The following is a 17317-nucleotide window of genomic DNA, read 5'->3' as shown; positions in this document are numbered from 1 at the left end:
CGCTATCTGAAGGGTTCCATTGGTAGAGGGATCCTCAAGCGCAATAATGGTCATACTCAGATCTCGGGATATACAGATGCAGATTGGGCAGGGAACTCTCTCGATCGCAAGTCTATCACTGGTTTTTGCACATTCGTAGGGGGTAATCTTGTAACCTGGAAGAGCAAGAAACAAAGTGTGGTTGCACGCTCAAGTGCAGAGGCAGAATATCGTGCTATGGCATCAACGGCATGTGAACTCCCTTGGCTCAAAACTCTACTATCAGATCTAGGGTTTCCTCACCCGCAACCTATGTCCCTTCACTGTGACAATCAAGTAGCAATGCACATCGCATCAAATCCTGTCTTTCATGAGCGAACTAAACACATTGAAGTTGATTGTCATTATGTTCGGAATCAAGTGCAGTCCAAGGTAATTGCTACACACTTCATTTGCAGTCATGATCAGCTAGCAGATATCTTCACCAAAGGACTGGCATTTACTACTTTTCATCATCTCCTATCCAAGCTCGGATCAATTGATCCCTTTGATCCAGCTTGAGGGGGAGTATTGGAAGAAGTGTAACCTGGAGCAAACATGGCTGCACCCGTTAAAGTGTAACCTGCCATCATTACAACTATAGTCATCATTGCCATAAAGGAAAGACAACAAGGGTGTGCACTCTGGAAAGGAATGTTGCATGTGGTTGCTGACTCCTTGACAGCAGGCAGCAAGGGTGTGCACTCTGGAAAGGAATGTTGCATGTGATTGCTGACTCCTTGACAGCAGGAGGTCATTTACTTTGTATTATTGCTGTATGTGTGCTGTTGCATCCGGTTACAAGGGTGTAAAGCTTTCTTTGTATTGTGTATTATAAAGCCTTCCCATAAGGCTTTCTATGTTACGAAATGTATTACAATTCAAATCAAAAAATTCAATAAAGAAAGCAATATATACCAAGATGCAACCCGAGAGGAAAGAAACTGTTCTCTTTGTAAATTCTTGTCTTCGGTGTTTTCTTTGCTGCCCACAGGTACAAGACATGGAGGCTACCTTTTTATATAAGAGTTCTACCAAAAGCTTTTTGTGCTAGGGATTCGAATGAGAAGGAACAATGAAGATTGTAAAGTTTGCAAAAGAAAGCTACAGCAGGGAATAAAAAAAACAGTAAAGGAAGTTGTCTTCTAAGTTGGCTAGAAGATTTGACGCAAAGAAAAGATGAGATGGAGACAAAATGAATAGAAGCTACAAGTCAAAAGTAAGGGACATAAAATAAGTTTTCGTCAAGGAAAGCTTTATGCAGTACTCAAGATGACGATACTGTAGCAGCTTTGATATTCTGGCTTCACAGCTTTTAATAGATGTTCTTCCTTCTTATTCCGCCAACTCTTATCTCTTAGAGAGACGTATCGCAGCAAAACCCAAGCAACCCAAGTCATTTAAGAGCTCTGCTTCTGGAAAATTGAAGGAGTCTTCTGCTTGAGATACGTGAAGAAAGAAAGAAAGATGGGCAATTGCCTTTTTTCCAACTTCAAGTGTCTTTCTCTGCACAAAGAAGGAAAAGTATATACGATGAGTTTAAAAACTCTAACACCAATTGGTTGGGCTAAAAGTCAAATTTTTTAGTTCAAAAAATTTAGCTTTTAGTTTAGAAATGGCTTTTTAGCTCCAATCATTTTGGATTAAAATTTTAGTCCGGAATCATTAAAGAATGAACTTAGGCTATTTTTTTCTTAAATTAAATTAAAAAGAAAATATGTAGACTAATGTAAATTAATTTTATAAATATTTTAATTTAAAAGTATTTAAATGACGATAAATATTGAAAAATCATTAAATTTTCCACAAAGCAAGCCTTCAACTTTCCACTAATCTTTCAACATTGGGCTAACTTTCAATTCACCAACCGTTCAACACCAAACTTTCAACTTTCATCAACCGTTCAACACCAAACTTTCAACTTTTACCAACCGTTTAACTTTCATCAATCATCTTCTATATAAACATATGTCCGATATTAGTTGATCACACAACCTTTTAACCTTCAAGCATCCTCTATATTCACCAATGATGCAACTTTCAAAGAGTTTTTGTTTCCTAAAAATCCTCAATATCTCTTCAATGAGTTTTGTGTGAATATTTGAACAAACACATAGGTATTTATAAAGTTTTTAGGTGAATTTTGAGTTAAATAATTTTTTTAATTATTTTAGCTGTTGGATTTAAATTTAAGCCGTTAGATTTTTTTTTTTTTACCGTTAGATTTGATTATATTCGATCTCAACCGTTGGATTCGGTAATATATAAATATAAAATAAATAAAAAAATTTGAATCTAGACCGTTGGATTAACAAACGGCCTGATGATCACAGCCGTTTGATCAAAAGAGCGGTTGGAGCTCTGGGGAATGTGGCCGACAGGCCCACGTGGGTGGGTCCCGACCGGTCGGAAGGAGCATGCATTAGGCACATTTGGCGAGTCCACGGGCTAGGTTTGGAGCCCAAACATTGAAAACCACTCTCTTTGGTGGGGCCCACTCCGATTTTGGGCTAAATTTTGGACGGTTTCTGACCTTACTTCCCCTTTTAGCATCTGGCTCACATTTTCCCCTTGAGTTGGACTTTGGAGTGAGTGTTGGAGGAAATTTTGGGAAGAGGGCGAGAATTTAGCATTTAGCATTTAGCCCACTATTCAAGGTGGTCTAAAGGAAGAAAAGTGCTCCATATGCTTTTGTAAAGCTGAAAGTGGCTTGCTTTTCCTGACGCCACGTGAAGTCCTGCTTGGACTTAGAAATCCAAGTCTACAAGGAGAAGAAACATGAAACCTGCAATATTCCTAAATTAATTGGGAATTGATTCTTCCGTGGAAACCAAAAGGAAGAAAAGAAGTCATTTCGAAGACTTTGCTTCAAAAAAGATATTTACTTCTTAGTTAAACTTCTCAAAAGTCTGTTGGATCCCAAACAAAGATATGGAGAAAGGAAAAAGGTACAGCAAAAAAAGAAAGCAAACTTGATGTCCCGACGGCCGTGCATTACCATTCAAGACTTGGAAAATTCAAGCCTTCAAAAAGGAGAAGGAGGGAAAAAAAGCTTGTTGACAAATTGGAGATAAGCTCGGGACAAATGGGTTTTGAAGTCCCATGTTAAATGGGATTGAAAGTTCAAAGAAGAACATAAAAAAAAGAGGCTGCTTTGAACAGAGCCCGTGTTGCATGAACCCCATGAAAAAAAATTATTACAGGAGGAAAATGGATATGCGTTTATTTTTCTCACAGGTAAAGTCCTACTGGACTTAAAAGAATTCAAGTTCACAGAGAAGCAATAAGGTCTTGCTAACGACTCCCCAAATCAAATGGAAAAGACACTCACATGGCAACTTTAAAATGCCACAGCTCTCCAACATAAAATCATGTGGGTTCCTTTGAAAGAAAGTCCGACCATAAAAGCCTGAAAAGGCATTTATAAAACAAATGGTGCTCTGCCACTGACCTTTATTAAACAATGTGAAAGCAAAGACTTGCTGTGCTGCTGAGTTAGTGTCGGGCATGAAGACAAAATAAAGGAAGCCACTACAAAGGAAGGAAATGTTGCTGCTGTTACGTTCTCAAAGAATCGACCAAAAAGAAAAGAAAAAAACTTGGAACCGTGTGGAAGAGTCATACAAAGATAAGACTCCTAATTTACTAGGGATTAAAATATGAGGAAGCTTTTCGGTAAGCTAAATGCAAACTGGGCCCGTGGACCCACCATTTTCACCAAGGCGGACTATGTGGACTTGAGCCCCATTAAGTTAGATCAAGTCAACAAAACTTGCAGTATAAGCATGGAGACAATGACAACACAAATATTTCAAACACGCGGCCTTCAAACTTCAGTCATGACTACGACTAGTCATTCTTTTTACTTGCTGCAATACAATTCCCTCAAATTAAATCGGCCCCATCTTTGTTGATTTTTGTGTTGAACAATGATGGTTTTCTGTGTCTTTATTAATTTTGTTATGGTGGTTTTTGGGATCACGCTTCCACTCGGTGGAGGTGTCTTCTTGTTCTATCCCCGTTCATTACTTGTTTGCCTCCTTGGTGTTTGCCTTTCTGTAGGCTTTCCTGTCCTCTTTTAGCTTTGTGCCTTGGTTTGTCTTCCCTTGTTTACAAAAATAAAAATAAAAAAAAATAAATGGGTATACTCTCCATGTGGAACTAAGAGAGGAAAAAAGAGTAGCTCTTCCATATTATTCTTGTGGCCATTATCACTTTGGCAAACATGTGTGCCAAACAAGATGTCACTACTTCATCGCGGAGGCACCGAGTTCAAGCAGTTTAAGACAAAATAAAACATTGGAGACAACTTTGAACAACGGATGCAAACCATTTCAAGTACCGTGAACTCAAATTTTCAAACTAAATTTTGTGTTCGATTTCAATGAGAGCAATCAATGTCTTTTTAGAAAAAAAAACGTGAGATTATTTTTGGCTCCACAAGAAGCCATAAGGTAAAAGATTAAGACGAAGAAGCAAGATGTACAGAACTAGATATCACCAATATAACTCCCTGAGCATACGAAGGAAGAAATCATGAAGTGAATAAAAAGAAAATTGATGGGAGAACACAAAGATGCTAATCTCATATTTTTCCATTGTTTCCAACGAAAACCAGAAGAGCTCTAAGGCTTAGTCTTTGTATGAAAAAAAAAAACTTTAGACTGTATGTTCCTTAATTGATCTCTCTTCACTCCATGAATGGATCAATTTTCTACTATGTTTAATAGTAAAATAATGTTAGGGAAACTAAATTCTTAAATTAAATTTGTAAATCAAATAATGTGTCACCAATAGAAAATAAAAACATTAATCAACAATTAAATAATAATTCAATCATCAACAACCATACCATTTGGTTTAAAAATTTTGATTTAAAAATTTAGTTTCCCTAACATTATTCATTCGAAAAACCACGCTATTTCTCCTTGTACATCATTGGCTTCAAATGGTCGCACAACTTTTCCAACACACTTATATTCAGCTTTACCAACATTGATAAATTAGTCAAAAGTTTCAGAGTCAGTTGGTTACACATTACTAATCAACATCGAGATAAATATACATATAGGCACAGGGTTTGTATTGAAAAGATCTTTATGCAATTAGTAATGGAACTATTAATATGAAAAACTTAACCTCATGTGGTTTTGGATGTGGGACATACTTCAACATATATTAGTTCAGTAATATCTGTGTGTGTATATATAGGGACACTTTGAATGCAGTCTCTAACTATGAATATTCTTTGACTTAAACTTTGTTAGTTTTCAATTTTTATCAAAGTCTCTGAAATTAATGTGATAATGTATTTCCCTATAGGTTACTATATTTTTAAATTAAAAATTGAAATTTATAGTTGTTTGTATTAATGAAATTTTAAATAAAAAAAACCCATAATTTGTGGATTAAAATTATTAAAATATAAATTATACTCTCCAATATATTTACACACACACACACACACACACATATATATATATGGGTACATTCATCAAAATTAACAAAAAAATTATTGTACCAAAATATGGGTACATTCTTCAAAACCACACAAAAAATAATAGATATTAGGCTTAATAACATTAGTAAATTTCTTTGATTAAACTTGACATGAATATGTTCTCAAATCAAGAAAAAGAATGTATCCATATAAGTTTAAAAATGAATTAGGAAAAAATTGATTAGATTTTATATATAAAAAAAAGGGTACATTTTACTACAACAAATCGGTAAATTTAAGAATGGGTACATTTTAAGACAAAAAAATTGAAAAATTACATGAATGGGTACATATAAGATTAAAAAATTGGAAACATTTTTATAAAAAAAATTAAGGTGTACAAATTTATTCTAATTTTTTTTTTTTTTTGAAAATGTTTTGAATTGAAAATTATTTGAAAATTATTTAGTAGTTTAATAAAGGTGTGAGTATTAAAATCCTAAATCAATCATTAATTTTTATTTTAAAAATTATGTAACTGACATGTAAATTTATTATTGTATTAATGTTAGAGACCTTGATCAAAATTTGAAAACTAATAAAGTTTCAATCAAAGAACATTAGTAACTAAGAATCGGATACTATTTTTTTCATATATATACATATTTACTAATTAATAAAATTCTCTTTGTCAATCAAAAGAGATTGAAAAGATAAATTACTCTTCTATCACAAAAAAAAATATATATATATATTGATAGGCAATAATGTAATTTCACAGGTCTAAATTTTACTATTCTTTATTGAAACCTTACCTACATGTGATATTAAAATACCTTCAATATTTAAAAATAAATAAATAAATAAATAACCAAAAACAAAAACCTTCCACCCCCAGGTTCACTCTCTCTTCCTCTCTTTCTCATTTTCTAAAAAAATGTGTTTATACACACAAAGTGTGTAGGCAAATGCTAGTATTTATTATAAGAGTAATATTAGGAAGACCAAAATATTAAACTAAATTTTGTATATCAAATGATTTAGTCTCTCTAGTATTATCATTTTTGAATAGCTAGGAGATCCACTCGATTGCATGCTCTCGATTATTGAGTGTGGACCTATTCGTCTACTGGTACTTCTCAGGCCGGCTATTTTAACCGCTGTCCGCCTTGGGAAAGGTCAGATTTTTGGGTGGAGCTTCGCAATTGTGCTTCACTACCCGCTTTGATACAAGTTCCAGTCTCCACCCAGCACCCAGCACGTCAAAACTCGAACAAAAGTGAAAGCCTATGCTTTCATGGCCAACCGCTCGTCAATGGTGGTCGCCGAATGCCAACTACACACGGACTTAGATTAACATATATTTGTCGTCTACTGTTTAATTTGTTAGACATAGGATGACTTGGACGTGTAAATGAAAGCCTAAATAAGAGTAAATTAAAGCAATGATTTTTTAATCTTAACCTAATTAGAGCAATGATCCTTGAACCATAAACCTATTACCATTAGCCTCTCAACTCATCAAAACGTAGAGTTATGATCATTTTCATCAACTCCATTAGAACTTCCATCAAAATGAGGCACGTGTCATATAATTGAGGTTGAATCAATGGGGAAATATGAAAAATAAAATAAGAAAAATTATATCAATGGTCTCACAACTTTAATTCAACGGGAAAAATGGTTTCTCAACTTTAACTTAATTGCAGCAATAGTCTTTCCAACATAACTCATTTTGAAAAATTTTTTATGGAATTGATGAAAATGATCATAGCTATACGTTTTGATGAATTGAGGGACCAATGATAATAAATTTTTAGTTAAGGAATCATTGCTATAATTTACTTCTTAATTAATTAATCAAGGAAACTGCAAGTGTTTAATTATTGATTATTTTTCAGGCGATGAAATAGAAAGAGTGAACCACAATTATAAACTATACATTGTTTGTGACATCCCACATCGCCCAGGGAACTGATCCTTAAATGTATATTCTCATCCTACCTAGCACGAGGCCTTTTGGGAGCTCACTGGCTTCGGGTTCCGTAGGAACTTCGAAGTTAAGCGAGTAGTGCGCAAGAGCACTCCCAGGATGGGTGACCCTCTGGGAAGTTGCTCATGAGTTCCCAGAAACAAAACCGTGAGGGAATGGTAAGCCCAAAGCGGACAATATCGTGCTACATTGGTGGAGCGGGCCCGGGAAGTGATCCGCCCCGGGCCGGGATGTGACATTGGTATCAGAGCCTATCCCTGGCCGGAAATGTGCCGACGAGGACGTCGGGCCCCTAAGGGGGGTGGATTGTGACATCCCACATCGCCCAGGGAACTGATCCTTAAATGTATATTCTCATCCTACCTAGCACGAGGCCTTTTAGGAGCTCACTGGCTTCAGGTTCCATGGGAACTCCGAAGTTAAGCGAGTAGCGCACGAGAGCACTCCCAGGATGGGTGACCCATCGGGAAGTTCTCGTGTGAGTTCCCAGAAACAAAACCGTGAGGGAATGGTAAGCCCAAAGCGGACAATATCGTGCTACGGTGGTGGAGCGGGCCCGGGAAGTGGTCCCACCCGGGCCGGGATGTGACATTGTTTCTATTGTCTTGAGTGACTAATTTATCAGATGTTGATGACTATAATAAACAAGAGCCAAACGCACATACAAAGAGAACGACTACTCTTCCAATGATATTCATAACATGGATGATACACTAATATTTTTGTGGAAGTATTCTTTTTCAAACCATGATACTGATAGAGGGTGAAGGACACAACCGATTTAATAACGATCTTGAAGTAATAACGCGTTGATTTAGTCACCTCTGAAGCCACAAAGGAATTTTTGAATTTTTTTTTTTTTTTTCATAAGCTCCAATTGCTTCATAGGAATTTAAAAAAAGTTTTTTTTTTATTTCTTTCATATATTTATAGCTATTATCATGAATTTTTTTTTTTTTTTTATGAATAATATTTGGATACTAACATTTTTTTTATTTTTTATCAAATGATAAATTTTATGAGATTAGATGTTAGATTAAGCACCGACCTCCTACTAGACCAATAAAATAAGAAGGTAGGTTGTCTGCCTTCCCATTTCCATACTCTCTCTATACCCTCCTGTTTGTGTGATCACGGTTAAACCACGTTAACATTTTATATTTCTTTTACTTTTTGTTTTATTATTTCTATAAAAAATTAATATAAAATGTTAACGTTGCTTAACGTGACTATACATTACAAAAGTACATGAGAAAGGTTTGGGAATGGAAGGGCAGACAAGACATTCCACCTTTATAAAATAAAGACACGTGTGCATTTTCAAGTCTCTAACCATGCAACCAGACATCCCTTATTCTGCAAACCAAACATTCTTCTTCTCCCTCATCGAGCACTGGATCCCCTCTCATCTCCGGCGACGCACCCGCAACCCCTCTCTTTGCCGGTGACCCCAATCCCTCTTTCCTGCGACCCACCAATCCCTTTCTTCTACAGCGACTGCGATCGTCGTCCTCCGTTATGGACGACGGCAATGATTGCGAACTGTCATCATCAATCAGGACAGTCCCTCTCACCATTTGATCTCAATCTGGTGATGTTTGTGGCGACGAGCAAGATCCTGAAGCCACAATTTCTGCCATTAATTAATTTGGATCTCCATAGTGGTTAGATGGGTGATAGCTTTTGTGAAAGAATTTGCAATGTTTTTGCTGTTCGGGAGTGAACTGTGGGGTGAGGGAAGGAGAAGAAGGATGTTTGGTTTGCAGGACTAAGAGTGTTTGGTTGTGTGGTTCGAGACTAGAAAATGGACAGGTGTCTTTATTTTATTGGAGGTCAGTAAATTTTGGATGATGAACAGTACCCAAGTATTATCCTTCTTTTTATTATGATAATTTTTGCGATTACATGCAAATATCGATTTCCAGTCATTAAATAATTGTTTTTTAATTATTGACATGCTTAAACCCTATTATAATTTTTGAAACTCAAAGGATTTGCACACAATGTATCCATTCTATATGTCATAAAATTGTCACTGGCATCCATCTAAAGTGTGCCGCTCAATGGGGGATCCAGGAGACCAACGACAACATTGAAATAATCCCAACCCGAGGCTTGACTTTTAATATTTTATCAGCGGAATTTTAATTAATTCCGGCGTAAACTAAGTCTTCTTGCAACTTGCATTTTCTTGCAGTAACAATAAATTAGTTATTTTCGTGTTCTGGTTAGTGATAAATTATCATAAGTTCGCTACTTGGATCATAGTAAGCAAACACGAGGTAAATCCACATGTATATTGATGGTCCTACATGTTCTTGCTGGATAAATAGTGGTTGCTAAGTGCGAATCCAAATAGGTACGGAAGTGAACATTTCTGCTAATCAAAGGGTACATCAAATACCTGTTTAATCTGCAATTCTGACTCGGTCATGTTTGATTGAAGTGCTAATATATGATCATGGGAATTGTTGATTTCACACTTACCAACTCTTCCGTTCACGCGGTTTGTAAAGTTTGCATAATTTGGTTCGGGAAAACAAGAAGTAAATTACAGAGACTTGGGAGAGAAGAATATTAGGAACCTTCGTCGATGCAAGAAAATTAGGAACCTTCGTCGATGCTTTCTTTTTTTTTTCTTTTTTTTTGTCGAAGTCGATGCTTATTTTTTTATTGAGTCAATTTTTTTTTAATAAACTTGAACAACTAGTCTCAACGAAACATTAATTAATCCGGATGCACATTAATAGGCAGGCATTGATTTGTTTTCGGAAAGGAATTTCCTGGATCGGTAACAATCTTCATTTGCATGAAACATAGCAGGCTTCGATTTCTGCCACTCGGATGCGCTCTCTCTCTACTCGATCCACCTTGTAAACTGAAAGCCTCCTAAACTTAGCAATCCAGGTATCGTTGCTATAAGCTTCCATGTAACTAAACTCTCTCTCTCTCTCTCTCTCTGATGATCACTTTTTTTTACTGCCAGGCTAGCAGCGAGTACTGATCATCACGGTGTATCATAAACACGAATTGAGTAGTTATGGCCAACAGAAGAGAAGCTTTAGATGTGGAGAACCAGGGAAAGGGGTTAGTACTTTACATTAAGACTGCAATTTTTTGTCTGTAATTTTTCAAAATATAAATTTTTATCAAAAACTGGGGTTTGTATCATATCTGTACTGGCTTTGGCTGGTCAAAATACTTCATTGATCATATATCTGTAACTTGTGATTAAGATTCCTGCACAACCTTCACTTATATGCTGCGTTGGGGCAATTTGAGTCACTTGTGTTTCAATCTCACCTTACACTTTCAAATGCCGAGCATTTAATTTTCTGCTTATTAATTGTCTCTCTAATTTTTTTCCTCATGAACTAAAACATGCATATCCACTGGTTTATGTATTAGTATTACCGTATAAACTCTAATTGTCTTCGAAACAGCACCCTACTGGATCTTTTTATGTTTCTTCATGATTCTGAGGGGTGCAATTTGTTCTTTTCTTTGTCGTTTCAAGTCGGAAACCAGGGACTACAACGAGATATGCCCCAGCAATGCGAATTCGTGATGAACAGGGGAAATTCCTTCTCAGATGGAGCATGATATTTGTAATGTCCTGTGTGTTTGCCGTCACATTAGATCCTCTGTTCTTTTACATTTTAATCATTGATCAAGACAAGAAGTGCCTTCAAATGGACAAAACGCTGAGCACTACTGTTCTTGTTTTGCGATCACTCACGGATTTCATTTTCTTTGTGCATTTTATATATAAAATTTACGACGTCTTTATAGTTCAAAAGAACAAACAGTTGACGGCTAATGAGGCCGCAGATACCCTGCAACTTGTGGCCTCGAGTACCCTGCAAACTGGAGGAAATTTGGATCGGAAATCAAAAAGAATATTGTTGTGGTCATCTCTTTCCATTATAAATGATTTTCTCGCTCTTCTTCCCGTCCCACAAGTAAGAGAAACTAAACTCTATTTTTTTTTGTGAGGCTATTCTTAACCAACTAGCTGTAATTAGTGAATTTCAAACCTCTTTTTATTTCTTTTCTCCAGCTGTTAATTGTAATCGCTTTTTACAAAATGAGAGCCGCTGGATATATGGAACATAAAAAGGCTCTAAATGTCTTCCTTCTTGGTCAATATCTACCAAGGATATTTCGAATTCACCAGTCATCCAAGGAACTTCGAGAGAATGCTGGACCATGGGTTAGAGGTCTATTCAATTTTTTTCTCTACATTCTTGCCAGTCATGTAAGTTTCGCCTCAATTGTCATTTTATTACAATATTATGTATTCACTTATGCCAGTTTAAACTTTCTTTTAGAAATGTTGGACTATCGTTGATTTTGTTTGCGTTTTTTTGGTTTACATGTACTCTCAAACTTACTCTCATCATGAATTTCTGTGTTCGATTTGGTTAATGTAAAAACTCATAGCATTGCCCTACATAATTTTTCCTTAATGCAGATACTTGGAGCTTTTTGGTATTTCTTTTCTATTCAACGAGAGACATCATGCTGGTACAGTGCATGTGCAAATCATAGTCTTGATCCTGCTGGATGTATGAATACTTTCTACTGTGGGCATCGAACTACTACTTCGAGAAATATTATACTTCTAAACGAGCGTTGCAGGCTAGATACTCCAGATGGTGCTTCGGCACCATTTAATTTTGGAATATTTCTCGATTCTCTTAAGAATCATAGCACAGAGCATATCCATTTTAGAAAGAAGTTCCTTTACTCTTTCTGGTGGGGCTTGCGAAATATAAGGTTTGCATGGATGCACTGACGGCCCACAATTTTTCAAATTAATGAATAAAAACATATCTTGCTTAGACACAATACCCTATATATTGCTGGATCAAGTAACTACTTTTTTTGCAGTAATTTTGGAACGAATCTGACAACAAGCACTTATGTCTGGGAAAACTTGTTTGCAATTCTTATCTCCATCATTGGCTTGCTACTGTTCTTATATCTTATCGGAAATGTACAGGTTGGTATCAACTGAATCTCCCTATATATTTGATTGATTATCTATGTTTTTAAGGGCCGCTGTCGTATAATTATTTGTGAATGGTATTGGAATTGTATAAGATACCTAAGTTCTTTGGTGAAAGAGAATTTAATGCAGATAGAAGCTTACTAATGAATTCTACTTGTGGTGAGACAGAATTTAATGCTGAAAGAAGCTACAAAAACAAAAGAGGAAACACAGATAAATCAGGTGAAGATGCTGTTAGAAGCTACAGAACAGATAATTCAGGCGAAGATGCTGAAAGAAGCTACAAAAATAAAAGAGGAGGAAAGACAGATAATTCAGGTGAAGATGCTGGGTGTACGCAAGTGGATATTCGAAAATAAATTCCCTGATCATATCAAGAACGAAATCGTGAATAGCATTGAGCAAACATTGAGAAAAAACAAAGATGCTGATGTTGACAAGCCATTCCTTATTCTTCCCTGGCAAACCAAAAGATCTGTAAAACGCCATCTTTTCATGGATACACTAAAAATAGTATGTTCTTCAACCCTCGATCTCTCTCTCTCTCTATCTAGTAATACTGCAATGTTGTTCTGATAATATATGTCTCTGCGCGCGCATGTGTTTAGGTAAACAAGCTTAAAGACATGGATGAAAGAGTGTTGACATTGATGTGCGACTACCTGAAGCCAGTGACATACATTGAGAACAGCTTCGTTTTCCGAATGGGAGATCCGCTCGATTGCATGTTGTTCATTATCGAAGGAACAATTTGGACCTACGCGTCGAAGGATAGTCAAGTTGGGAATGGAATCTCATCAATGGTCACCAAGCCCCTCAGGAAATGTCACTTTTACGGGGAAGAGCTTCTCGATTGGGCATCAGAGAGTTTCACCGAACTTCCTGTCTCCAGCAAACATGTCAAAAGTCAGACAAAAGTAGAAGCATTTGTGCTCATGGCCAAGGACTTGGAAACTGTAGTCTCCAGAAGCAAACCATCTTGGCATTTGCTCAAGTGTAACAATCCTGGAGAGGTGGCAATTTCTACCTTCCGTCGTTTCCGACCACGCCCGCCCCTGTTCCCGGCTGGAACAGCGGATGCCAATGGTGAGAGCTTGCCATCGGCAGCAGGCAATTAGTATCTTCAGAAACGTCAAAGCAGGGACGCTCAATTTATGGCCAAGAATTCCACACGTGGCAATAGTATTGTTGGTTGATAACTTAATATTTACCCGTACTTTGCAATGGTTTAGTGGTAGCCGCATTACCATTTCTCACAGGGATATGTATATACGCAGGGGTGTTTTGATATATGAGCCTTGTTTTTTAATTTTTTAGACTAAACATACATTCTTTTTGAAAATTTGATCAAACATTTTCTTAAAATTTTGATTATTAATTTCAGTTTTTCACATAAGTTCAATTTTGTTTAGAATTTCAGTTTTTCACATAAGTTCAATTTTGTTTAAAATTTTGAAAATTTGGTCATGTTGTGAAATGCTTTGCAAAGTGATTGATTTCTGCAAACCTTTTTTCTTTTTCTGAACTTCTTTGTTTATTTATGAGATTTAGATTGAATAAATAAAAAGATAATCAAGGAATAAAAATAAACAGGAGAATGTAGGATGAGAAAATGAGTGTGTGAAAGTTATTTTCCTAAATTAATTTGCAATTATAGGTCAAGTCAATGAGCTATTGAACCTTATAGTACTTGAATTTTTTTTTTTTGGTCTGAAAAGTAAATTTCATTAATAAAAAAGAAGGTTATAAGTCAACACTGAGGAAGGCAAAGTAACCCAAATACAATGGGGGATAACAGATACATTAAAGTCCAGTCCAATTAAATAAACAAAAACGAAAATCCAAATCCCTAATCTCCGACCATAGAAAGCAGTGTCTGCCATCGCCACGAAATTCTTGCCAGCAGCTACCGAAGGAGCAACACTAAAGAAAACGACCTAGTGGTGAAATCGACCAATATATCGCAGCACAAAAGTACCAAACCCGCAACCAAATGCACACCACATCTAGATTTCTTCACCAAAGATGCAGAACCATGAGATAGTCATTGGATCCAAATCTCATTCACCAGTACCTACAAATATAATAATAATAATTTTAAATAGAAGAAGGAAATCTAGGCCAAGGCTTGGGCCCTTTTAAAGCCATTACGGATTGTTTCAAACTTGGGCCATTATTGAACAGTATATGTTCACGATTTTTAATATTAAGGCCCATTAAACAGGCCTGCTCGTTTTAGCGATAACGAGAAGCCCAACCCAGATCAGAAAAGGGCAAAAAAAAAACACGTGCAGAGCTTAAGGAGATGAAGTGAGAAGACTAAAGCAAACCGTGCTCCTCGTCGTCCTGTCCAAGCAGCAACTCAAAAGTCAACAAATAGTTTATTTGGATGTGCTTTTAAAATGACTGAAAGTATTTTTATAAAAATTGTTTTTGAGTTTCAAAAGAATTTTTTGCCAGGATTTACTTGTATTTTTACTAAAGATTGGTTTCAAAATCATTTTTCCCAAAAACGTTATCAGTTATTTCAAAAAAACATCCAAACAAACTCAAATATGACGGTTGGTCTCGGCAACGTACACTGCTCGCCCTCGTTCGATCATGCAGCGGTGCTACTATGTCCGTCGGCCTACTCACCGCCGATTGAGGGATCCAGGACACCAATGGCAAGTTGGCAACACTGAAAGCATCAATATCGACGCAAGGTTTGACTTCCAATTTTTTGTCAGAGAAATTTTAATTAAACTAATCCTTCTTCCAACTTGCATTTTCTCACAATAACAGTAAATTAGTTGTTTCCGTGTTCTGATTAGTGATTAATTATCATATGTTCATGGCTTGGATTATAGTAAGTAAACATGAGCTAAATCCATACATATATATATATATGTGTGTGTGTGTGTGTGTGTGTGTATATATATATATATATTGATGGTCCTGTATGTTCTTGCTGGTTGTGTGAATCCAAACAGGTGTAGAAATGATTATTTTTTGCTAATCAAAGTTTATAAGTCTTCAGTGGCGGAGCCATAATTTTTGATGAGGAGAAGCCTTTAACAAAAAAAAAAGACGGTATTTAATATACCCAAAATATCACTTAAATAAACACAAATACCCTTAAACTTTAAACCTAATAAATTAAAAACCAAAATCCTATTAGATGAAGAGTACTTACAACTAAACTTAAAAATTGGTAGAGACCTAGTGAAGGCATCAACTGTTGGTGGAGATTGTGTACCCCTAAACGAAGATGGGTGTAGATGGTTAATTTTTTGCATTTTTGCTCGTTTACGTTTTCTCTTTGCTTTTGTAGTTTCTTCCTTCAATTGAATATTTATGGAAGAATGAATTGTCAATTTTTGTAACGTTATATATTTGAAATTTCTGTTGGATTATATGTACTTCGTATTTAATTTTCCACACCCTTGCATTATTGAGGGTGTTGTCCATGTCAGGATTCTGTTTTGAAGGTTATCATTGACTGTGATAGTGAATCAAGAGATTTGTTGTGTTCTTGGAAAGTGCAAAAGCATATTTTTAAGGTTTACGAAATAGAAATTCTTTGGGTGCATATTAGAAAAATTAGTGGAATCACCACTTGATTATTGCACAAGAATTTTGTAATCAACAACTAGTTATTTGTATGAATTAAAGGTATTTATATCTATTTAAGTGATATTTTCTTGGATATATTTGAAAGTTTTTATAAAAATTGATATTTTTGAAATTAGAGGCTAATATTTGACTATATTTGATAAATACTCCTCATGTAGTATGTAGAATATGTGAAATTTTAAAGGCTTAAGCATAACCCATCACTAATATCATTGATATTGTTCAAACTTAATCATCTATTACTAGTGTTGAATTTTATCACAAAAAATCTATGTAATATTAGAAATAGAAACTCTCAAATATTAATTGTATATTATTTAATCGTATGACTGATGTAGAATCCTATTTTCCATTAATAAAAGAAACTCTGAAATTTAAAACTCATTAGTTGAATAGATTTCAAATTTGAGATGACAAAATGTATGAGATTTCAAAAAAGAAAAAAGAGAATTGATCTGGAGCCTGACTGCACTATTAAAAATAAATGTTGTTTAATTTTTATAATTAAACTGAACGATTTCTCATAAATAAATAAAAATAATAAAAAAAAGCGAAATATTTCTTTGACTCTAAGTCCCATTAATTTATGTTAGAGAAATAGATAAAATATTAAATTTTTTTGGTAAAATAAAATATTAAATTTAATTGTAAGATGAGATTCTCTCAGAAAGATTCATAATTTTATTTTTTCAAAAAGATGCAATCCCCGATCCCCCAGGAAAGAGATTATCTCAGAATATCTACAGCCAAAAGCAGAGTGACTTGTCTAATCAAATGACACTTTAATCTGCATTTCTGACATGAGCACAGAAGCCAGTGACTTTGTTAATGAAGTAGAATTATCTCCGCTCTTTATTTCTTTTTCATTTTCTCGGTTCTTATTTGAACGGTCACGATTAAGTCACGTTAACATGTTATATTAATTTTTTATAACAAGAAAAATACAAAATAAGAGAATATGAGAGGATGGAAGGGAACGGATAGAGATGGAAAGAGAAGGGGAGAGAATCTTAATCCTTTGTTAATTTCGGAAATGGATCATAGGGATCCTCACATCTCAGCTTTTTATCATGTATCATACGATTATAAATCATTTTAACTTTTATTATTTAAAATTAAATAGAAATAATATCCGACGAAAATTGACCGTACAATATACAATTAACAGCTAAGATGTAGGGATCCTAAGATAAAGATTCGGAGAGAATCCATTTCCAATAATTTCGACCCGAATCAA

The 17317-nt window shown here is 35.3% G+C and overlaps 1 protein-coding gene across 2 annotated transcripts; it reads left to right on the top strand.

The window, feature by feature from the left end:
• The first annotated feature begins 8741 nt into the window (after positions 1 to 8741).
• Positions 8742 to 13781, top strand: LOC103943413 (cyclic nucleotide-gated ion channel 1-like). 2 transcript variants are annotated; one of them, XM_048571065.1, is made up of 9 exons: positions 8742 to 9283; positions 10275 to 10358; positions 10438 to 10538; positions 10969 to 11413; positions 11512 to 11709; positions 11926 to 12230; positions 12345 to 12456; positions 12634 to 12978; positions 13074 to 13781. In XM_048571065.1, exons 3-9 carry the CDS (start codon positions 10492 to 10494, stop codon positions 13581 to 13583), a joined length of 1962 nt encoding a protein of 653 aa, XP_048427022.1. In that variant the 5' UTR covers positions 8742 to 9283; positions 10275 to 10358; positions 10438 to 10491; the 3' UTR covers positions 13584 to 13781. The 2 variants fall into 2 exon arrangements, with proteins under 2 accessions (XP_048427022.1, XP_048427021.1); XM_048571064.1 differs by lacking the exon at positions 8742 to 9283 and having other exon boundaries at positions 10140 to 10358.
• Positions 13782 to 17317: the final 3536 nt, after the last annotated feature.

This window comes from the organism of the source record quoted next, unplaced genomic scaffold (genome assembly GCF_019419815.1).
Source record: "Pyrus x bretschneideri cultivar Hongxiangsu unplaced genomic scaffold, Pyrus_bretschneideri_v1 Contig57, whole genome shotgun sequence".
NCBI classification, from domain to species: domain Eukaryota; kingdom Viridiplantae; phylum Streptophyta; class Magnoliopsida; order Rosales; family Rosaceae; genus Pyrus; species Pyrus x bretschneideri.
Note: the sequence above shows the minus strand (reverse complement) of the source record. Positions and strands in the feature narration are given on the sequence as shown.